The sequence below is a fragment of the Nestor notabilis genome, unplaced genomic scaffold (genome assembly GCF_000696875.1).
Source record: "Nestor notabilis isolate BGI_N333 unplaced genomic scaffold, ASM69687v1 scaffold423, whole genome shotgun sequence".
In the NCBI taxonomy this organism is placed as follows: Eukaryota; Metazoa; Chordata; class Aves; order Psittaciformes; family Psittacidae; genus Nestor; species Nestor notabilis.
The window spans coordinates 227866-251863 of record NW_009920379.1 but is presented as its reverse complement, the minus strand read 5'-3'; the positions used below and the strand labels follow the sequence as shown (position 1 = coordinate 251863).

Genomic DNA, 23998 nt, shown 5'->3' with positions numbered 1-23998 from the left:
ACCTATTGATACGTATTCTCTGTGTGGGTTTGTTCTGTTTTTTATTTTATTTCATGTTTTTTTAAATGTACGCTTCTGGGAGTTTTATTTTCAGTGGTTTCCTTTTTATTATTTATTAAATTTGGTCTGTGTAGCCAAAATTTGTGATTATTTCTATTGACATAGATTACTTTCTCTCATATATATTAAAATTGGTTTGGTTTGATTAGTCTCCCCCCAGGAGACTAACACCTGTTTTGTTTCTAATCCTTAATTCATTGTCTTACGAAAATCAGCAAATTATGACCTGCTTCGTAGTCTAAGACTGAATTACAATTAATTAAGAATAGATATTTGTAATGGGCATTTTAACAGAATCTTAATTGTGATAACTCAACGGGATGCAACTCTGTAGGGGTTATCATTAGGATGATGACATTTGCCACTTGTTGAAGTATTAGTTGTTTGCAGTATTCCTTATGTTTATTACAAAGACCATTGCAGCTACCTCTGCTTTTAATAAAACTGTTCTTAGAACATAGAATCATAGAATGATTTGAGTTGGAAAGGACCTTAAGATCATGATCATGTAGTTCCAACCCCCCTGCTATAGGCAGGGGCATCACACACTAAACCATGTAGCCCAAGGCTCTGTCCAACCCGGCACTGAACACCGCCAGGGATGGAGCATTCACAACTTCTTTGGGCAACCCATTCCAGTGCCTCACCACCCTCACTGTGAAGAATTTCTTCCTTACATTTGATCTAAACTTCCCCTGTTTAAGTTTGAACCCATTAACACCTTGCAATATACACTGATAATGTGCTGCTCGCCTCTGGACTGCTGTCAGTATTTTGTGTGTGGTGGTGTTAGTAATTGAAGTTTGCTTCTGTAATGATGCTTTTATAATTGCTTTGTCTTTGGTAACAAAATCTTTTCAATAGGAGAACATTGTGTGAGACAAGTTCTGTTTCGGTGGTGTCTTGGAGCAGGTAGCACCAGGCATCTGTACCAGTGAATTCAGAATATTGAAAGCTCAAAATAACAGAGAATCCTTGTATCTAGTGAATAATTGGGAGCACCACTTAGGTTATAGAAAAAATAATTATCTTGTGTGTTAAAATTCCGCAAACCCCCACCTTGCAGTGAGGAGGCTGGAAAGGGAGATCCAGCGGTTAGGAAGGGAGCGTTTCCCTGCCTGGGTCAAGCATGAATGGGAGCAGGGTCCGGTGGTGGCTGTGTGTCACGGTGGCCATAGGGATCATGAACCTGAGCGAGGTGGGAGTACACTTGAGGCTTAAGATCTGGGCAACTGCAAATGTTTCTGTGTTAGGTAATGCAGAAAGAAAAACTGGTGTAACTGAAGGGAGTGAGTAGTTGGGAGAAAAGGCAGGGGGACCTTTGTGACACTGGTGGTAGATGAGGGGCAACCAGTTGAACTCAGTGTAATTTTAACAGCAAAAGCTGTGTTCTCTGTCTCTTACTTACAGGAATATTTTCAATAGTTAATGAAATTATGAGAAAGCTCCTAAATTACCAAACACCAGGTAGGTGTATTCCTGGCGTTAAACTGAAAATGGGTTTAGCGCCAAGGGCATCTTCAGCTAACACATTTCTTGTACTGCCAGCTAGTTTAACTGCTTTGTTAAGCAATTTAAGTCATGTACCGTGTCATGTGTTCCTGCAAATCAAAAAAGTAATCAAAGGGAATTGATAGAAAAACAAAAAGCTTTGATTGTTGAGGATTTGCTGAACTTGATCCTCAGGGAGGTGTTAGGTGTAGTTGTTCATGTAATTCGTGTTCTTCTGAGTCAGGATGGTTTGTAGGGGTTACAGATTATGATGGTTAGCCAGGAATAGTTTTGGGTGTCTCGGATAGAAGTCTTCGAGCCTTGACAGGGGTATGTTTAATTCAAACCAGTATGCATACTGTCACATCTACATTGTTTTTCTGTTCAACATGGAATATTGGGGGAGAAAAAACGCCGAAACAACTCCCAAACTGAAAAAAGGTTCTCTTCAGTGGTAATCTCCTCTGGTATTTGCATAGTCTATTGTTACTAAATAATTTATTAATGCTGTTTATTAATTTATTTGTACCCTTTTCCTTGAGAGATGATTAAATGTGATGAGTCCACTTGCTAGCTTCTAATGGGAATGGTGAGGACCATTTTGGATTTGGGATTGATTGGTTTTCCTGGGGCGAGTCAGAGTACAGGACTAGCCAGTCTGGCTGAGCTCCAGGGCAAAACCCTTTTGTCTTTAAAATTGTGTTCTTCTTCATGCAATACAGGATTGTTTCTGTGGAGTGCTTTCCTCTCTAGCTTAATAAACCAAGCAATGCAACTTGCTTACTATCCTTAGTTTCTGATTTTGTAACTCTTTTTTTTATGCTGGCATCCATGTAACCGATGAGCAGTATTAACTTCTCTGTATCACCTTGGTATGCAGGAAGCGTGGTGTTGCCAGTTCGTGCTTGACAGTAGTGTTTAACCATCTCAAGTTGCTTTTTCTTTCTTTTTTTTCCCTCCAAACTCTTTTAAAAATGGGATGCTTATCCAAGTCTGCCTGGCTCCATTGAAAAGAATGACTTTTAAAGTCTTGATAATTTGAGGGTGTGATCTGGAGAACAGAGAACCCAAGACTTGTCAAAAAAACCCCAAAGCTCTTAAAACTTGTAGTGCCCATCACTCTGCAGACAGCATAGTACAATTTTATGTAAAATACTTTTTTGGTCAAGAGCAGTTGCTCGACTGCCTGCAATGACAGTAACTCAGGCCCTAGAGCTGCCTGTTTCTCTCCTTTAACTACAGAGCCATGAAGGGCAGCTAGCGCAGGTGTAGGTATCTGTAGGTAGGTGAGATAAACTCGCCAATTGGCAAGAATTTTATCCACTAAAGTTATTCTTCAGGTTGTATTTTCTGGGCTGTGAATGTGAATAATTGCTGAGCCACAGTTGAGGGGGTTGTTTGTCCATGTTGGTCTGCAGAATGAAATGGGACTGGCTTGATGCTTGCAGATGGTGAGTCCTGCAGGCTGCTGCAGTGATCTCAGTAGGAGACTGGAAAGAACAAATTACCTTTGGAAATCGGGCTACTTCTGGTCTTTGCATTTAAATATGTAGTCAGATTTGCAGATTAATTCCACCCTCGAAATCTGAATAAAATAGTACATTCAATTACCCCCCAATGTTCCCCTGCTCCCAAAAACATCTAAGTGAGGGAGGAGCTATCAGACAGGGGAAAAGCAAACATATTTCTATTTAAATAAGGACAGGACAATAACCAGAGCATCTGTGTCTCCTCTCAAAAATACAAGGGCTGTTAGAACAAGGAGAGAAATTACAAGAGCTAGGGAGAATGGTGGAATATGACCAGATATGTATCTGGTTGATCTCCAAACACATGCACCTTTTCCTAAGGTTAATCATGGCTTGTGTTGAGCTTTACAGAGGGATGGAGAGTTTCCCATGGAAATTCTCCAGGAACAGCACTGTGGTCAATTCTGTTCCCCCCAAACATACCAAGTGTACAAGTATGCTTCAGTGACTTTCTCTGGAATTCCAATTATTAATAAAAGATTTGTAGCTACTGAATCTGGTAGTGGAGCTGTTTCAAGCTGGTCAATGCCTGATGGAAACACTGTGTACTTAAATGTGGGATTTCTCCCTTTCCTGAGTTTTTTACTTGAAATATTCTGAGGGATAATTATTAGTAGTAATGCTGGTCTGCCCTTTCAAGAAAGAGCAGGCTAGGAGAAAAGACATTAAAAATTACTACTGGAAACACCCATGGTCAATTGATAATTCTAGAGAGTGTGCCTTTCAATTAAAAGAGACACTCATCAGCTGCATCTGTAGAATGCCAGCCAAATAGACTCCTTAAACTGATTAGTATTATCACTGCTGTCATATAGTGCCCCCCTGTTTAGAGCCTGAATATGTACCCAGACCTTCATATACATAGATACCTTGTTGTTTTATTGAAAAAGCATTTTATTGGTATATTTCAAATGGAAGCAAAAGAAGGGGTTCAAATTGTGATGAATTCAATGCTGAAATTTACTGTGGGATGATCAAAGTCAGGAAGGAGTAGGAGCTAAACATTACTACCCACTATGTTGAGCAAGGTGCATTCAGCTGTTGGCTTTCTTTTTCCTTGGAATCGTAATTCTGAGCCTGGAAATGAGGATGATTGGGTTTCTTTGTGCATATCACAGCTTGGGACAGTGTTTGCTTGGTTTTCTTTGCTCATTTTTCCCAACTTTGGGGTAAATTGTTGATGCTTGTCATCTCTCAGCTGCTGTGGCTGTGCTAGTTATAGAGGTAAGTGCTGCCTCATGTTTATTGCCACTTCTGTTTTGGAGGAGCAACCCAGGTTTGTTTGAGCAGTTTGATGGTTTTTTGCTAACTTACCTTGCACTGATGGATGCAGTGAGGTGGGACTCACACATGTAGCTCAGTGGGCACCTCTGAGGAGGTGACCATCTCCAGGCTGGGGCTTGGTGAAATGAGGTGTTGGCTCTTGCTGCCTGTGCCAGCCATGGGGGCATCAGTGCTGATTTTACAACTGCCTCCTGGTGATGTATAAACTTACAGCTTGTTTAGCTTTCTCTGCTGCTTGTTTCCTCTTTTAAAAAGAAGTTTAATGGGCTCAGCTTACTCTGGTTTTGCTTATTCTTTAACTGGTTTTGCTGTGGAAGTTGGCACAGGGTGCCTGACACGGTGGTAAGGGGAGAGTTGTGTGGTATTTTGTCTGCAGTGGGATGAATGTTAGTGTACAGTATAAAAGGAGAAGACATGCCAGGGTTTATATAAGCTACTGCATATAAACAGGGTTACATTTTTTTCTTCCTACTCTGATTTTTCCATTGTCCTGGTGTTCCCTCTGAGGGCAGCTATGAGGAGACTCCCTACAAAGTTTTAAGCTGCATAAGGGTAGTATTTGCCATCTGAGGCAGAACTAGTCTGTTTCAGACATTCATGTGTTTCAGACTTTCTTGCAGGCTACATCTCTGGTACCTGTGCTCTGTAACCAAATCACGGGATGCTCACTGCAGCTGGATTGACTGGGAGCATATTTTGGCACAAGTCTGCACTGAAGTTATACTTGTTCCTTTGGACTTGCAGCATGGGGCCTTAGGTGTTCAGCCACCCTCCCTTAGATCAGGTAGCTGTGGGGTTACCATCACCACGTGGAATCATCAGGTCCATGATGCTCTACTGAGTGTCCTAAAGAAACTGGTGACCTTAAGCTCTGGCGGTTTCATTTGTAGCTGCATACAGATGCACGGATTATTTGTTCATCTGATGGACTCTGGGATTCAGCAGCCTTATAACAGGAAATAAAGAGGATCCTTGGTTTGTTTTTTAAAGGGTTAGAATATAAACAAAGATTGCCTTGCAGCTTTGAGAAAAGACCATAGGAACTGTTGCCTGTATTGCAAGTAGAGCTGGCTCGATTCTGTACTGAGCATAAACCTGATTCGAGTAAATGTATTGGAACAGAAGAGGGGAAGTGGGTGATAGCATTTGGTAATGCTAATCCTTATCAGCAAGGTGAAATAAGAGTATGATACCTTTATGGTTAGGTCTTTTTCTGTGCAACCTCTATAGTCAGTCTAGTCTCCTGATGAAAGATACACTGGGGAGGTTGGTCTTTATCCCTTTCCCCGTTGTGATGATACGGAGGAATCACTGTCAAGTTGCTTCCTTCTTATCCTACTGGAAACATGAGTAGCTTTGCTGTGGGGGTACCTTTCTTTTGGATTTCACATTTTGACTTTATTTTTAGTCCACTTCAATCACATTTGTTTTATTTGAAGGAACACAACATAGATGATTCCAACTTGTAATTAGGAATAACCAGTTTTAAAATACTACTGTTTCATAGATTCTTTCAGATGCTTGTAAGCCTTTATGAGTAGAAATCTTGGATAGGCATTATCTGGAGAGTAATATGTAGTGTTTTGTTGAACAAAGTCTGAAAATAGGGGAAAAAGAAAGTCTGAAGATAATGGGAAAAGATCACTTATTTTTTTTTTTTTAATTCCACTTCTTTATGGGTTCAGAAAAACAGTTAAATTTCACAGCTTGGCTGAACATGCTGTGTTGTTTTGGTGGTGTACCAGAAGTATGCAATTGGCAGCTTCTTTAATGCAATTATTTACAAAAAATATTTAATCAATTCACCAAAAATTTGTGGGTGTATGTGTGCATGTTTTTATATTCATATGCATATACGTCTGTATATAAATATATACTTGTATAAAGCTGTAATTCTTGTAACAAGAAAAGGCCCACTGTGCCCTTTGACTTTGTGCACAGGCTGGTAAATAAAATTTCAACTCTAACGTGGAGTTTGATCTGTGTGCGAGGGTAAGGTGGTGAACTAAGAGACCTTGTGCTGAGCATGCGCACCGTAACGTGAACATTTCCTTATGTCACAGAAGCTGTCCAAAGTGATGTGTGGCTGTGTTTATCAACATTCTCTTTTATTTAGATCTAATGAAAAACAATGTCATTCTATTTAAACTAGAGTTGTGAAGGGAGTATCAAGGTTTCAGAGCTATCAATTCAAACAACTGAGAGTGTCAAAGATAACTACTTTTAGAATGAAACTTTAAGGGGATTTAGTATTTTCTTGCATTCTCCTCTCTCCCTGCAATTTATTGCAGTCTTCTAGATTGACTGCTGATTATTACCGAAATCCAGGCATTTGAGATTTGAGGACCCCATTACTTCTCCAGGTTTTAACTAAGTCTTTTTTTTTTACAAGGTGCACACATTTTCTAATTTTAGTTGTGTACATTGATACAGTTGCAGGGTTTTTTTAAATATTACTGAAAGATATCATATTTCCCAGACTAGTAAGTCTCAAAAACTATGAAATGTAGCCTGTTTGTTTATAACTTTGTCGAACCAGACCCGTAAGTTTTAGAGAGAACAGAGTCCTCAAAATTCATCTTTAAGTCCCAGAAAGTCTGGAACTTATCCTTGAAGCTATTCAGTTCAAAATAATTCATTAATGTCAAATAAAAGACCCCTTAAAGAATAATGTTTATTACTCTTAAGTCTCTACTGAAAGACTGTGTAAGCCACTCCTTGAAAGTTTAATCATTGAATAAACTTTTAAAGGGAGGAGGGGGAGGAGCATGGCCTAAAGTTTGTATGTTTGGTTAAATGAATCATTCATCAACATCTGGCCAGGTGCATGCTTTTCTCTGTGGAAACCTGTTATTGAAGTATAATGATTTGGGAGAAAAAGACCCAAACAACAGAAAAACATCAGAACTTTACAGTCAGATTGAGCAAAGGATGTATTTTTTTATGCTGCCAAGAGCCCAGTGGCATCAAAGTCATTCTGGAGGCATCACCCCATGAGACTCAGCTGAAATAAATCAGGGTAGATGTTCAGGAAGAGCTCCATCACCCTCCCATCCCAGACTGCAGCCTCCTCAGCTTAGGTGCTCCAGGGACTGAGTTGGTGGCAGAGCTGCTACTTCTTACCTTGAATCATGATGTACTTTAGTAAGTGCATGTGTCTCTTTTTTCTCTATGCTAGATGTCATTCTTGGTGGGAGTCTGGATAAATATTTCAGTCTGTAGGAGTTCAAGAGAGCTAGGTATTGCCTAGCAACAAGCATCCCACTCTCTGCCTCCCGCTCCTCTTTACTTTTATTAAAATACCAGGGAGAACCAAAAGTTGAGGCATTAAGTTAATTTTTAGAAATATTTTGAGCAGCTTAAGATATTTTTGTTATGACACTACATCAGAGCAACAAAGATGTTGGCGGAGGGGGGCTGGCATCTTAAAGCAAGTAACTCCGCTTGCCTTGTTCAAACAGAAATCACTATCAGAGACCAGCAAAACTTCTGAGGACAGAATAAACCTTATGACTGCAGTTAGTGAGTAACCAAATGCGTAGCAAGTGCTCCTTTGGTCCTCTGAGGTCTAGAAAATACATAGCAGTTAAACTTATCGCAAACTGAGTGCATTTTAAGCTGTATTACCCAGTTCATCTTGCAGTTTGTGATGGCTGCTGGTGGGACAGTGGCTTATCTTGGAATTTAAAGTTTTTTAACTTTCTGCAGACGACTTTGTGGCAAAGTATTTTGTCTAGTTTCAGGTACAGAACTTAGTTTACAAACATCCTGAGGGCTAAACCCAAGACAAGAAAGGTAGACACTCAAAGTGTAGTTTAGGTAGATTTTTGGGTATGCTGATTCAGTGCAATGCTGCACTGAGTTTCAGCCTCTCCTGTCGTTACTGATTTTAAATGTTGAGGACTATTGCAAATCTGTAGCTCGTGGTTAATGTATATTTTACCTGTACCTTCTGGAGAATGTTTGTTTTATGGAATTTACAAGTTTCCCTGAAAGAATTGGAAGCACAGGAAAAAAGATCAAGTATGTGGCTGCTATTAATGTCAAGGTAGCCATCCTCAGGATAACCTGGGTTGCTTTGTCTCTGTACCTTGCTGAAACCGTGCTTTCAGTGATCCTGTCTTACCTGATGTTCGTGGCCCCTTTGTGAGCGTGGGAGAAGTTGTGCTCTGTCTTTGGGGAAGTCTGGTATGACTCAGGGCCTTTGAAAGGGATTGCAGAAATGCGAGTGCAGATTAAGAAACGTGGTTGTGCCCAAATATGGGATTTGCTTTGTAGAGGGAGAAGTTAATAAATCCTGATTCAGCAAATGACTTAACTTTGCAAATGAGTTGTTCTTTTCCAAGTGGATGTTCCCATATCAATCTGAATTAGAAAAGGGGGAGAACAGCATGAGGAATAATGTGTAACTGCATTAATGGGAATTTACTTAAAAACTAGCAGTATGTAAAGAGATGTGAAAGTGATCCCAGCATGAACTTGTTTTTTAATGAATTAACATAGGTTTATATATTCAAAAATGTTCTGTTTGTGGAGGCAAGGGCACCTCTACACAAAGAGTGGCCTCTTTTAGTGGCAGAATGGATGCACTATATCTGTAAGGGCAGATGGTCCTATTTTTCTTATGCATTTCGAAGTCTTTTCATCTGAAGCTGAATATTTTAACCTTTTCTGAAAATCAGGAAATGTATTTGTGAAGTTACTGTTTAAATGTTTTTCATGTAAATGGTTTGCTCTTCATCTTCTCCTCAAAAGCAATCCGAAATAGTTGGAGCAAAGAGGCCTGTGGCCTGTATGGATGGCATGTGTGGAAAGTGTGCGTTGGCCACCATAATTAATGCTCTTGGTCACCCTGGTGGTCAGTGCCAGGGGATAAACCCTGTCCTGTCCCCAGACTGTGTATGTCATGGTGGAGCAGCGTTGTGGGATGGTTGCGATGCCAGAGCTTGTAGCGTACCTGGCTTGTGCTTGGTGAAGAGAAGGACAAGCAAAAGCCCTGTCATGGAGGGGAGCACCCTGGTGATGCAAGGACGTGGGCAATTCAGTGGTTGATAAATAGTGCAGACCTGAAGATAATTAATAAGCAAACCCAGTTATTTGTCATTGCTAATGAAATAGCTTTTTCGTAACAAGGGTGGTTGTGTATGATTTAATAACACAAAACCAGCTGCTGCTGTGGCTAGTTGGATAGAGGTGTGTTAGCATGAAACACATACCCATGTTTGCTCTTGTCACCATAGCCACGGTAACATAATAGGACTTAGTGTTCTTGTGTAACTTGAGGCTAAGTTGTGTTGCAGGAGCGAGAATGTCTGTGTGCATTTAGGGAAGAGTAATAATGAGAAAACCTGGAGAATTGGAAACAGTGATAGGTCAAACGCTGTCTTCCTCTGACAGAGACTCCAGGAAGCTCTTGAATGCATTACATTTTATTTTAGAGAACTTGATGACTTGAGTATTTCCTGCTCAGGTTAGATAACTACCATCATGTAAGTCCAGCGTATGGAAAACCTGGTCCACTAGTCCCATTTTTGGACATTAGCACAGAGAAGGAGCAGCTAAAGGCTCAAAGGTGGTTCTTTGAGTGTGCAGTTTAAAATAAAAAAAAAAAAAAAAAGAAAATCTGCCTCATGAAATGGAAATTTTTAGGAAATCCAGATAATCCCAAGGGAGATTAAACAAGAAAAAGGAGTCTGCAAGAGGCATGAGCGATGGTACAAACGGTCTAGAATAGTTAGGGTGCTCTAAGCCTACAGTATTTAATTACGTTTAGTTACGTTTAGTTTGTGGTGATTTTGCAGCCTTTTGTAAGTCATAGGAATATTTGAATTTACTTTTTTCTATTAACCTTGATATTTTGTTAGAAATAAAATTAAGTGCACGGTATTTAGTCAGTATAATAGTAGAAAAAATATATGAGTATTTATGAATTTTATATGCTGAAGGGAGCTTCTTGTCTTTTTTTCAGTGTAGAAGTTTGCTTAGTGTTTGGAAACCTGTTAGTCAAGTTGTCGTATATACAGCAGTAATGAAATACTGGACTGTGGTTTAAAAGCGGGCAGGTGATGCTCCGCTGCTGTTTGAAGGATGACCTTATTTTGAATGATACAAAAATAACAGCAGATTGTTTATAATAACTCTGACAGCAGATTTAGATTCTTGACTTCACACCATTTCCATTATTAAAAGAGACATAAGTATGTAGCGTTTGCTTCCAGATACATGCACGTATTCTGGCAAGAGGTTTTAAGACATACTGTCTATTATCTAAATTTTGGACATGTGAAGCTTCTCTCCCCGCTTCCCCCTTCTCCCAGGCTTTAAAAAAGTTAGGCTACTGGATTAGTAAATTTTCTTAAACCTGAAGGAGCCTTCCAAAAGTATAATACAATATTTAAATCTCTTTATATATTTTTCTTTTATAGATTAATATGGAAACATAACTAAAATAATCATGTACCCATAGGAAACCTTTCAGGAAATAAGTATTCAAATTTTGTAATGGTCTTGCACAGTTACCTCCTGTGGCTGGAGTATTGACTGAACTCACTAATAAATGTATTTCAGCTTTTAATGCCTTGTTGCTCAGATCTCGAATAGTATTTCTAGGAAAAACATTTTGAAATACCAGTAAAGAATACTGACACTCGGAAACTGCTGGAAAATTCTTGTCTTTACCTGTACAGATGCAGGGTACTGATACATAATGGGCCCTGAAGATTAGTTAAGGCAGTTGTGATTTAGTGTGCTTAAGTAGCAGCTCAGAAATTAGAGACACTGAGAGCATTGACTGAAATCATTAGTTAAGAGGAAACACAAGGTTTTCTCCAATATACTTTTTGTCATATTTATCCAGTTTTATTTAAAGTGCTTATAAACTTCCTGTTCTTCTGACCTCTGTTCTACTATGGAACAGATGTTGGTGGTTAGGGTTTTTATTTACAGTAATATTTGAGAAACTAATGAATATCTAAGAAAATACATCAATTAAATTACTTAATCTTTTCTTTTTCAGGATTGAAGTGGATCTAGGGACAAACGGATGACTGAATATTCATATGAAGAGGAAAGCCATAAAAGTCGGTTGATATTTTTACAGCCATATGCATTATACATGTTACTGCTATTATCAAAAATTTATGTTGTGTTACAAAACATAATAGACTAAATTGCTGGTCTGAGCTTCATATGCCATATTGTCTTTCAGGCAGGGGAATACTATAGTTTAACACAGCTGGAGTTTAATGCAACAGTTTGTGACCAAACCTGAATGTTCAAAGGAAGAACCCAGTAATACGTTAAGGAAATAAGTAATTCCTTTGAAGCCAGGTGGGCTGATGCATAGTGGTGTTCGTTATTCTTATGTGCCAGGATGAATGGAGAATGAGAGAGGCGTTGCCTTCCGTTACAGCTACTGGTATGAAGCTTAATACGTTGTGGGGTGGCATATTGACAAATGCTGTTTAAGAAGTCCGATAGGATGTGATGTCTTTGAAAGTATCTTGGTGCTTTGTTTTCTTGACATAGACAGATGTCTGTCTTATGGCATGCATATTCTGTGCTAGTTAAAAGGGAAGAAGCTGTTCGTGGACCTCTGTGCTTTACCGACTTTATCGGTAATGTAAGATGATCAAATTCAGTAGGCCTTGACATCTGTCTGTCTAAGTTGTCAGCAGCTGTGAACTGCAGGCTTTGGCTGGGATACTACATTAACCAATTCCTGCCCAGGCTGTTTAAACAAAGCTGACTCTACCGGTGGGCTTGCACTGGAACAAATGAATTATAATGACAAATGCAGGGTACAGTGGGATACAGGTCTCGGTCCAGCGGGATGCTGCATAGCAGCTCAGTTAAATATGGCCTTCTGGAAAATCTAGTAGTCAAAGAGGAATATGTTATGGTGGAAATCCTGTTTCCTAGAGAGCTTTATTCCTACCCCTGACTGGGATTCAGGGGTTGAATAATCAAAAAAACAGCAAACCCCCCAGATTGTTTCAGAAGTGTGCTATCAGTTCAATACCAGAAATATAAGTCTGTAGTTCTACTAACTTGAGCAGGGTGGTTCAGAAGGACAGAGGTTGTTCCTTCACTTACTTCAGTGATAATTTCATTTTATCAAACTTTCAGTGATTTGGAAGTTTTGCAGTTTATCAATGTCTGACTTGGGTACAGGAAAGTTTAATTCCTTCTTGGGTACTCCTTCCAGGTGGTGGACATGCTGATCCTAGCTACCTCCAGATTCCCAAGAAGCGTAAGACTTGAGGGAATCATCTGTGTCCTTGAATCCAGTCTCTCAAAATAAGCCAGTGAAACAATCATTAGATAGAATTATCTATAGAATATTCGCTTTACACATCGCAAGTCCCAGAATCCTGGGATCCAGAATCCAAATTTAGCCCTAATAGAGACAGTGAGTGGTTATTAGTAGCTCTGCAGTACTGTACACCATTTGTCCATGGGATCAGCGACTCTGTATGCCTAGATGTGGAACAGCGGTTGTTGCCTGCTAAAACCAGCACACAAAGTCTTAAGGAATTTCTCTTTGGTTTGATTGCTGACATGTTGATGGCTGCTGTCCATATAGACGTCTGATAGCTCGGGGTGGGCTTGCATCGTGGCAGAGGAAATACTTCCCTGCTCAGCCTCCTGGCTATGAATAGCAGATTGAAAAAGTGATACCATCCAAACATTGCTTGCATCTTCCAGAACTGCAGTGATAAGATCCTGTGTGTACAAACTTGGGCAGGCTCTTTATTGGCAGAAAGTGTGAGAGGGTGCAAAGACCAAACTAACTATCTGTAAGCTACCTTTGGATATTATTATGGTACAGTGGACTCTACATACTATCCAGAAGACAGCACAGAGCAGTGCTACCATAATATGGTAGTGTTTTGCATTGAATTGAGGATAAACTGGACCAGACTAGAGGACTGTCTAAGGTATTTGGCTTGGGAAGTGACACCAGGGCAGTTAAGGATTTGTCAGATCCTTGAGAGGGACTGTCATAACCAGAGTCTGCACAGTGGAGGGAAGGCTTTGAGATCAGGCAACACCATGACTCTTAGACTCACCTGGCTTTTTCCCAAGTTTCTTGGAAAAGAGTGTGGCTAGCGCTGCTAGCTCTGTATCTCTGTTCCTCTCTTTGCTTTTGTCTTTTTGATTCGATGCAGAGTGGTGGCAGAAGGAAGGAAGAACAGGAGAACAGGGTGACCTCTTTCTTGTCAAGCCATAGTTGCACTCTCTCATGCCCTTCTGATAACATCCTGCAGCAATCATGGGGAAGCTGCACAAAATATGTGCAGATAAGGGAGGGGATGCCGAGTTATTTCTTTGCATGCTTTCTGTTTGGCAGTTTTTGCAAAAGTAAGGCTCTGAATCCAGCTGTTAATATTTTATATTAGGAAAGTACCATGATCAAATCACATTGCTGAATGAGAAAAAAATGTGGCTATGTGGAGGAATTCAAAGTTCGAGGCTAAAAATTCCTTTTCTGGGAAGACTGATTCCAGAAAACTTAAGCAATAGAGGTGAAGAGGACTTCTCTGTGATCACTGTTTAGAGAAGTTGATAAGGTTCTGGCTTCAATAGGAAAGAGGTTGGATTTCACCCAGCACCCAGCCTCAGCCTTTCACTTTGTTGCTGCTTTGCTAACCAAGTTTTGAAAGTTTTCCTTTGCTAACAGGAATATGCTGGTATATCATTGGGGGTATAAAGAACTTGGGTTGCGTCATCTGTATGTTATATTGTTACATTTTAGGTTTTTGTTGGTCTCCTCAGACCATGTTATATATCTGTAAATGTGGTTTTATATAAATACCTGATATCTAAGCATAAATGCAACTAAGGAAGGAAACATGAACATAAATTTTTGTCTCATAAAATGGGGTCAGCTGAATCCTTCCCAGAAAAACGAGAAATATGCAAAGTAAACCCGATGCCATGCACATATATTGAATGTATGCAGCTTACAGTGCTTCTGTGTTTTCCATAATAACACTGACTGAATCCAGAGGTTCAGTTCTCTATTGAATCTGACATTTAAAGTTTATGGTTTTCAGTCTATGGTGATTGAATGTGAATGTATGGAGATGAGAGACCTGGGTAGGAGCTGGTAAAAAAATAAGTAACTGACAGGGTGGAACTATAGCTCAGAAAGTCCTGGGCAAAATAAAGATCAAGACTTTAAGTGAAAACCAAGTGGACAGGACTAAAAGAAGGTCAGAAAGCAAGAGTAAGGGGTAAAAGAGGTTGCTCAGATTGGGAAGACGGGTCTGGGTTGTACTTAACAAGTGGTCTGGGGTGCCATCTTCCACTCACACTGTGGTTTCACAAGCAGTTTGTGGAAATACTACTGGGACATCTCAGTTGACCAGGCTTAATGATGAGCTAAGTTATTTAATGCTCAAAAAATGATAAACAACACAGTGTATTGAATTCAGTGGTGGTAGGAGATGACTTCTTGTTTTCTGAAGAGGTCTGTGTGATAAGCCCAGGGAAGTATTGCTGTCTCATGAATGCAACCTGTGTGTCATCTCTTTAAAAAGTCAAAACCAAACAAAACCAACCACCAACAAAAAAACCCAAAAACATAACAAAACCACCCAAAACCAAACGCAAGAGCAATCTTTGGCTCAGCTGTTTAGAGGGCTGGACTCAATACAAGGGGGTGTTTCCTGAACTCTCCAGAGCTCACCCCATCTCTGCAGTCTCCCGACCTCCGGTGTGCCCTTGTCTCACCTCCTCTAACTCCCTCATCAAGTTCAGCAAAGGGAAAAATCCTGCACGTGGGGAGGAATAATCCCATGTTGTTCCTGCAAGCTGGACAAGCCCTGGAGTCATCGTCTGACTTCAGAGCTGCCCTGGTTTTGGATGGAGTTTGGACTCATTGGAGTTAAAATCTTTACTCCATTTTTAGTGATTTTAAAGTCTGGTCATTTTAAAAATTGCTTGTTATATTTTATTTTTTTTTAATGTATTTGAGGATGTTTCAAGGAAGTTTTATGTTTTTATTTGCATAATCAGCATATTAGTAGCAGTGTGGTGATATATTTTAAGTTTCGTTGTCAGCTGTCCCTTCCCCTCTGTATCTGTTTCAAACAAATGCAGTTTTCCTAGAAGGAAAGTGACTGCTCTTAAGTGCTCATTCACATAATTTAGTGTATTCTTGGAGTATAATTATGACTAGAAACATCAACAGGATAAAATGTATTAATCTCAAGGGAGTTATTTTGCACTGGCTATCAATCTAGCCTTTCTGTCATGTGCTTTTCAGTTTAGATTACTCGCAGGCAAAGATGTTTTATCTCAATTCATTATGATTATAAATATCTTGGATAAACCAGTGTAACAAACGACCACTGAAAAATGACCGATGGCCCCATTCAGCAAGGGAGGGAGACTGTGAAGTTGTTTTGGTTTGTCTAGCGTTTATCAAGATGGGTCCCTTAACAGTGGATTGGTGGTTGGTGTTTAATGACTGTTTCACAGTGTAAATAGATAGCAGGCAGTTTGTTGTCCGGAGTGCAGTCATTTTCATAGGACAGATCTGCTTTTACTTACTGTCCCTGAAAAATGTAAAACTTATGCTGAAACTGTAGAGTGGGAGAAGAACTTCCCCCAAAACCTGATATATTCAAGAAAGGGAGGAGCAGCAGATTTTGCTTCTTTTCATGTTCCTTACGTTGACTGCCACATACTGCGCTGTCTCCTGCTCCCATCCTTTCCTGTCTGGTGCCGGTGGGACTGAGGGGCTATGTGTTGTGGGAGGTGTAGCCTCCAGGTCCTCAGTGCTGGCTCAGCCCTGCTTCATGGGGGTGAGATGGTCGTGAAACTGATCCCCATGGCTGAAAAATTGCTGGGGGCATTTCCAGCACTTGTCTTTTAGAAGGAGAAAAAGGCTTTTAAGATGCCTGCAACAAATCCCTTCAGCTCGATGTGTCTGCATGTGAGCTTGTTCCTCTTCCCTTTGCCTTTCTAAAGTTAATCAATGATTTCTGGGAAGACCTTGGCATTCCTATTAGGCTTTCCTTATGAACAGCGGTAGAAAATATGTTTTGCACAGATTGTTCGTTTCTGCTGGGCAGTTGCTTTCATAGCCTAAATGGTTTCTCGTTTATGGGTCCTGGGTCTTGGCTCCATTCCATTCATTTCCCAACTGTTTTGGTGTGTTTACACAGTGCTCTTCAGCAGCTGGCTTGGGGCGGGTATCCAGAGTACACCCACATACACACACACACACACACACAAAATCAGTTCATCAGACTTACGCCAAATCATATTTAGTGCTTGGCTTGTGATCTGACCTTGTTTAAATCAAGTTGGATTATGATTTTGAGGGGATTGGCTTTGTATTTCATTCCTGCCAGTATGTATCAGAGGACAGACATCTTGAATTAAAATCCTATTCAGCAGGTTTTTGAAACAGGAAGAATGCAGATTTGCATTAAAAAGGATGGCATCAACCTTCATGTGAGGTGGTGTGTGTGTATGAGCAAGGTGGCCCACATTGTAGTGCAGCTCACAGGAGAGTAGTTGGTCTAGAATGGACAAAATGGGATGAAAACACAGAACATTTGAAATACCAGAGTTCTTTTCACAGTTCATGTCATTACAATTACTAAATGTCATTGTAAAGCAAAGGTAGATCTTGCTGGTGTTGCCGAGATCACTCCTCCATGAAGAGATAGATGATGGTGATGAATCTGTAGTAAGTAAATTGTGGATGTAAGTGAAAGCCGTGTTTAAGGGCCCGCTTCAACACCTGTTGACATAACAGTGCACTAGAATGCCTGTTAAACTACTTCTGAAAGTTAATAGATGTCCCCTTAAAATTTTAGTAAACGTGTTGGCATCTGTCATTTGTATTACTTGCTGCTGTTGATTGTAAGGCTTGGTGTGTGACTACTTAAATTGTATTAATTTAGGTCATATAGAGCTTAAACTCTTCCTGTGCTGAGTGTCCTCCTGTAATTGTTGCTTTTCTTTTTAAAGTTTGGGGATACTGGGGGGTTTGAGGAGCTTTGTTTGTTTGTTTTTTAATTCATTTTGGGGTGAAAAAAACCCAAAATAAAATAACCTTGAATCGTTTAGCCAGGGCAGAGAACAATTATAGCAAAATCAGCCTGTGAGCATAAAATGACAAACTGCTTTCTAATAACCCGTGGTTCCCATGTCTGGTATTTGAAATGAGTGGTGTGTTGGTTTTTCTGTACTGGAGGGAGAGGTGTCGCACTGTAAGCGGAGTTCTCACTTCTTGGGTGGATCAGAAACGGATGCCACTACCTCTTGCAGTCTCCAAAATGCACTTTTGTAGACTATATGAAATAAAGTTATGGAAGGAGCCTGGGGATCTAGGTGATCATTTGGTGTGGGTATTTTTTCAGTTCTGGCCGCAGCTGTGTTTAGTACGTCAGGACTACCAAGCCTAAATGTAGGAGGTGCCGTATCTGCCTTGCCAAATGCATTCACTGCAGGGAGCAAACTGTGTCCATGGCGTGAGCAATGCCAGGTACCGGCATGCCTACTGGCCAGGGTTAGCTCCCTCCGTACTGGTGTGCCAATGCCTTTACGAGTTTGGATGTTCTCCTTTGTGGAGTGTCGTGGTTTAAGCCCAGCCGGCAACTTGGAACCATGCAGCCGCTCGCTCACCTCCCCCTCTCCCTTCCTCCCCCTGCTCCCGGAGGGATGGGGAGGAGAATCGAAGGAATGTAACTCCCACGGGTTGAGATAACAGCTCTCCAGTAACTAAGGTATAATACAAACCACTACTGCTACCAGTAATAATGATAAGAGGAATAACAAGGGGAGAGGACACAACCGCTCACCACCCGCCGACCGATACCCAGCCCGACCCGAGCAGCGATCTGGGCCTTCCGGGTAACTCCCCCCAGTTTCTATACTGGGCATGACGTGCTGTGGTATGGAATACCCCTTTGGCCAGTTTGGGTCAGGTGTCCTGTCTCTGCTTCCTCCTGGCTTCCCCTCCTCTCTGGCAGAGCATGAGACTGAGAAAGTCCTTGGTCAGAGTAAACATTACTGAGCAACAACTAAAAACATCGGTGTTATCAGCGTTGTTCCCAGACTGAAAGTCAAAACCACAGCACTGCACCAGCTACTAAGAAGGAGAAAAAATGACTGCTGTAGCTGAACCCAGGACATGGAGGACACCCAAACCTTTGTGGTGCTCCTGTTGCTCGTTATGGCTGTTGTAGTTAATTGGAAGCTATCAGTGTCGCGTTTCCATGACATGAAGGTATCGATTGCATGCTCTGGGCTCTGGTGTGAGGCTGTGCACAAGGGTTTGAGGGGGTAGGCTTGAAGGGCTCGGTTGGACCAGTCAAACTGGTAGTGTTTTGTCCACCCTGTTAATCGAAAAGCCTGGAAGGATCAGTCCCCCAGACCACAGGGTGGGTTTGGTGTTGGAGGAAGCTGGCTGGAGCAGTCCAGACAAGAGCTAGGGAGTGAGCCGAGTGTGTTAGTGGTTTAGCTTAGATCAGGAAATGCTTCCATGACTGGCCCGGCCTGATGAGCTTTGGTTCACCTCGTAGCATGGCCTTGGGCTGTGTGTGCTAGGTGGCTTTTGGAAGAGATCAAACCAGGAGGTGTGCTCCAAAAAGCTCACCTAATGTGCTCTGATTTCTCATGGGCTGTGGGTATCTTCAGCTAACCTGGGAAGATCCCTTCCAATTGAAACAATGCAGCTTGCTGAGGGAGGTGCAGACTCACAGTTCTGCTAGGTGAATGCTCAGGGCCCTCCCAGCTGAGATTGCATGGTGTCCCTCTTTGTTTAGTGGTTTCCAAACCAGTTTCTGTTTCAGAACAGCTTCTTCAGTTCCTCTTTCAGGTGATACCCTTGGTAAGGATGAGCTGTAAGTGACAGTACATTGTCCACAGGGAGGTAGATATCAAAGGCCTGGATCCATTCCTTTCAATGTAGACATTTTGCTGAAGGCTTCTCTCTTCCAGTAATTGGTGGACAGCAGTGAGCATCTCCAGGGGGCAGTTCTTCCCATGGGACTTCTATGTCCTCCCTGGAAGAACAGGTATCTCCTCTGCCTGTAAGCAATGCTGGTGCAGACATGGCTCCACTTTGCTGGACTCATTCTCTAGCCCTTGGGTTTTGAAAGCATCCCTGAGGATCCCTGCTCCTGCAGGCTGAGCTCCCTGCTGCAGCACATTCTCATGGGAATGAAAGAGCAGTCACTGAGCTCATTTCACCTTTTATTTCTACAGCACTTACAGAACAATTATACTAATTCTAATAATGACTAAATTTATACTACTCCAGAGAGGGAAGCACAAGGCATTGAATTTCAAAGCTGTTTGACAAGACCATTTTGATGTGTGTATTTTCAGAAGTATGACACAAGTTTCCAAAGTGCCTAATGGGGAGAAAAATGTTTAATGCTCTCAGGTTTTTGGTTTCCAAGAAGCTGAACACTATTCAGTTCGTTGGCCATGATCCATCAAAAAGAATAACAACAAATTTAAACCAGAAAATTATAGGACTTACTACTTCTGCTGTTTCATAGTGACTGTTTCTGGTTATTAGTTATCAGGTTGTAAGTCTTTGCGTGGGCAAAAAGGGATATTTCTCTTGTAGGAGGTATTAATTCTCAGTATCATGAAGCAGCACAGCTAACTGCATTTTGGAGTTAATCTTTACTTCTCAATGAGAAGGGAAAAACTGCATGCTTCTTGGTCTGCACGGTGATGCTGATTAAGATACATTGAACCAGAAATCGAAATACTGCATACGCTTTGTTTTCCTTTTCCCACATATCTGACTATAAACATTTAGTGCTAGAAATAAATGCATTGGATTTTATTATTTTTGACATGCAGTGGAGAGAATAATGTCAAACAATGGCAATTTGTCACTTTTCATATGAAGGCATGGAAGAACGTGTTAGAATTCAGTAGCTAGCAGTAGCTAGCATGTAACGAGACGGCAGTTATATTAATACTGATATTCACTGCTAACAGACCTGAATAATGATTCCACTGGATACAGTATTTCATATACCCAAGGACATGTGTCTAAAAGAGAAAATAAGCTTTAGTATTAATCTAAATCTTGACTCACTCTTACGCTTCCCACATGGCACTTCATGTGTACTCCTGGTGATTCATTAAGTCTTTCTTGTGCAGAGGTTCGGTGATGAAGAAAAGGGAAGTTTTCTGCTTTGAGGCTGTCACCTTCTTTTGAACTTCGCTGTTTATGTAAGTTTTTTTGTTGTTGTTTCAGTTTGGTTTGATAGCATTCTGCTAGAGATGTGATTGCTGCAGTCAGCCGTGATGGACATGTGGGCATAGCTCAAGTGAAAACAAAAGGTTTGGCTATCAAACATTATAGGTAAACATGTACTGACTTTCCACCTTTATTTCTAAGTAATATAGAAGTGTTTTAGTGTTTGTATTAGCAAAAGCAAAAACCAAACACAACAGAGAAGATGTCCAAGAAATAGTGAAATTCAAAACATTATTTTTTCCTGGTTTTAGAGGAGATGGTGCAACCCCAAAACCCAAACATTTGGAGTTAAGACTGAGTTTCATTTGAAACTATATGGCTTTGATTATGAAGAGAGGTGATAGTGAGAATCTCTCTTGCAAACTGAGAAGTAAGGAGTTTCTGTTGGTCTTAGGAAGATGAAAATTAACTTAGATGTGTAGGTCATCTTAAGCGCAGTGGAACTGAGATGCTGTTTGCTGAACTACTCTTTGGAGATTGACATAATGGATGAGATACAGGAGCTCAAGGCGGCATGACAGTGGAGTTTATTTTATCACAGAATGTAAAACAAGTGAATTGCCTTAATAATCTCTGCAGAAAGCAAGGATAATCTTTTTTTATATGCAGAAAGAGAGACAGAGAGTTCGTAATACCCTGGCTATTCATGTACAAGGAGCCAAACCTTTCTTCTGCATAATCTGGGTCCCTTTAACTACATACTGTCTTATTCAGGACTTTTGAAGCTTTTCAGGAATGGCAAGCAATGTGTATCTCTCTGTGAAAATACAGCTTTTGCACAGTAAAAAAATACTATCTGATGATAATTCATGGCTTGATAAAAGAGGCTTATACGAGGCTGGGTAATTATCCTAACTGCTATGTATTTAAATACATGGAAAGCATTTATGAACCAAGCTCACCTGCTATTTATTTCTATAATGGTAATGATAATAATTTTGAAAGTTTTAGAACCTTCATAATTTTGAAGTGGGTGTATGTTGGAAAGAAGTTCTAATACTAACACTAGGAGGTTTCAGGCTTTAATTCACTCAAACCAGTTCACCCACTTTGGTGGGTGTGGGTGGTTTTTTCTATCTTAGCTTATGGTATTTTTTCAGCATGGAAAATGGACAAAGGAACACTGGATAAGTAGGATAGTTAAATGTAGATGGTAATAACAACACCCAGCTTCTATTGTGTGCTTCTCAACCATGTATTTGGCTTTCAGTAAGGGTTTGATCATTGCTTTACTCTGAATATAAATGTGTCATTACTCTTTGATCTATAGCAACAGTTTGTTCTGATCAAGGCTACTTGCCACTTTTGCCCGAAGGAAGAGATTTACTGTTTGGCATAGCAGGTTTCCAGAAGACTGAATGATGCCCTTAGTTTCTGGTTTCTGTGAGCTATATGCAGTTTAAAAATTCTTTTGTATTCACCTTATGTCAATTGCTGCTTTTTTTAGAAGAGTCTGGGTAAGTAATTCATCATACATAAAGAACATAGGCATTTATTTGCCTAATACAAAACCAGGGTATTGGGGAAAAAATGGGATAATTTCATGAATGCAGCATTCCATGAGCTAGGCTTAGTTTCTGCTTTTGTTCATGAAAAGACTTAAAATATTTCCAGTGATTGCAGTAGTTATGGACAATACGTAGTCAGTCTACTAAATAGGCAGTGCTCCACTCTTAATTTCAGGATGCAGGCTGGGATCAGTTCTGCCAAATTTACTCTGGATACCGGATAGTGATTCTTATTTATCAGTTGATGTACAAAGTTAGATTTTTCTTTTTACCAGTTTCTTTTTCTGGCTGGGTTTCTAGTAAATCATAGAATCATAGAATAGTTAGGGTTGGAAAGGACCTTAAGATCATCTAGTTCCAACCCCCCTGCCATCAGCAGGGACACCACACACTAAACTATGTCGCCCAAGGCTCTGTCCAACCTGGCCTTGAACACCTCCAGGGTTGGAGCATTCACAGCTTCCTTGGGCAACCTATCCCAGTGCCTCACCACCCTCACTGTGAAGAGCTTCTTCCTTATATCTAAGCTAAAGTTCCCCTATTTAAGTTTAAAGCCATTCCCCCTTGTCCTACCACTAGAGTCCCTAATGAAGAGTCCCTCCCCAGCATCCTTGTAGGCCCCCTTCAGATATTGGAAGGCTGCTCTGAGGTCTCCATGCAGCCTTCTCTTTTCCAGGCTGAAGAGCCCCGACTTTCTCAGCCTGTCTTCATACAGGAGGTGCTCCAGTCCTCTTATCATCCTCGTGGCCCTCCTCTGGACTTACTCCAACAGCTCCATGTCCTTTTTATGTTGAGGACACCAGAACTGTACACAATACTCCAAGTGAGGTCTCACAAGAGCAGAGTGCTGTTCTGTTGTTTAGTCCTAAGTCTGTATCAGTTACAGGTACTGCAGTATGCAAGGAGGGCATCAAAGTATTAACTTTTTTGCTCATATTTGCTGGGGTCTGTCCACGTTGCAGCCTGGTGGGGTCAGAGACCGAGGAATGTTTTATAAGGACAAACAGAGCTGTTTTCATCAGAAAGTCTTCTAAACCACTGAAATTCTTCCACCACAGTCGCTCTGAACTCTCTCACATAGGGATCTGTAGAGTAAATAAATAAAAGATCACACCAAGCAAATGTGATTTAAAGTGTCTGTAACTGTTCCCCAAACAGTGCTAAAACCCTAAATAAGATATGAGCAAGGCAAGTGAGGGGAAAAGTTCACTTCAACCTCCAGACTTTCCGACACATTACATAGCTGTGTAGCACTAGACCCTAAGGACACAGAAGAGGATCCTGAAGAATCATGGAGTCTGAAGAAGCCCCCTGGTGAGGACAGCTTCCTCACGCCCTGCTTCTCCACGGCTTACCCCGCTTTGGGATGCATGTACGTTCATCTCAGGGAGAAGTCTCTCTTTTCTAATCGAAACTAAGTGAGCTACAGGTATTTGCCTACATGCCTGTCTAGAAGGTCAAGAAAAAATAGTATTTTTCCATGGGTGGCTGAGGTAACGTTGCATTTGCAAAGGAATCTAAGTGCTGGCTTGCATGGCTGTAGTAGTTTTGTAAAATTCTTGTTTGTTAAGTTAAAAATCTTGAACTCAAGTTACAAAGATTTAATTTTTAAAGGGAGAAAAGAGTTAGCATCTACTGCTTGTTGTGCTATAGTAGCATGGAAGTGTCTGCTTCCTTCACTTCTTTCTGAGATGGCAGCTGGAGAATGCTTATTACACTTAAACTGTGAACCTGTGTTCCTTGCTAATGAGGAGTGAAGCTGGGCATTTCCATCCTGCATCAGCTTGGACTGCTTTGAACCTTAAGGGGCATTCAAGGTAGCCAGCCAAGATTTCACCCTGCATGGTTACCTGTTACTAACCTCTTTGTAGGTTAAT

At 40.8% G+C, this 23998-nt stretch overlaps 1 protein-coding gene across 1 annotated transcript in view; it reads left to right on the top strand.

Annotated features, from left to right (window-relative positions):
* Positions 1-11378: 11378 nt before the first annotated feature.
* The window catches only part of KLF12 (Kruppel-like factor 12), a 167195-nt gene continuing 154575 nt past the window's right edge, over positions 11379-23998 (top strand). Inside the window, exon 1 of the mRNA XM_010010637.1 lies at positions 11379-11443. Coding sequence (XP_010008939.1) covers positions 11423-11443 — 21 coding nt within the window. The 5' untranslated portion in view covers positions 11379-11422. The remainder of the gene's footprint in view (positions 11444-23998) is intronic.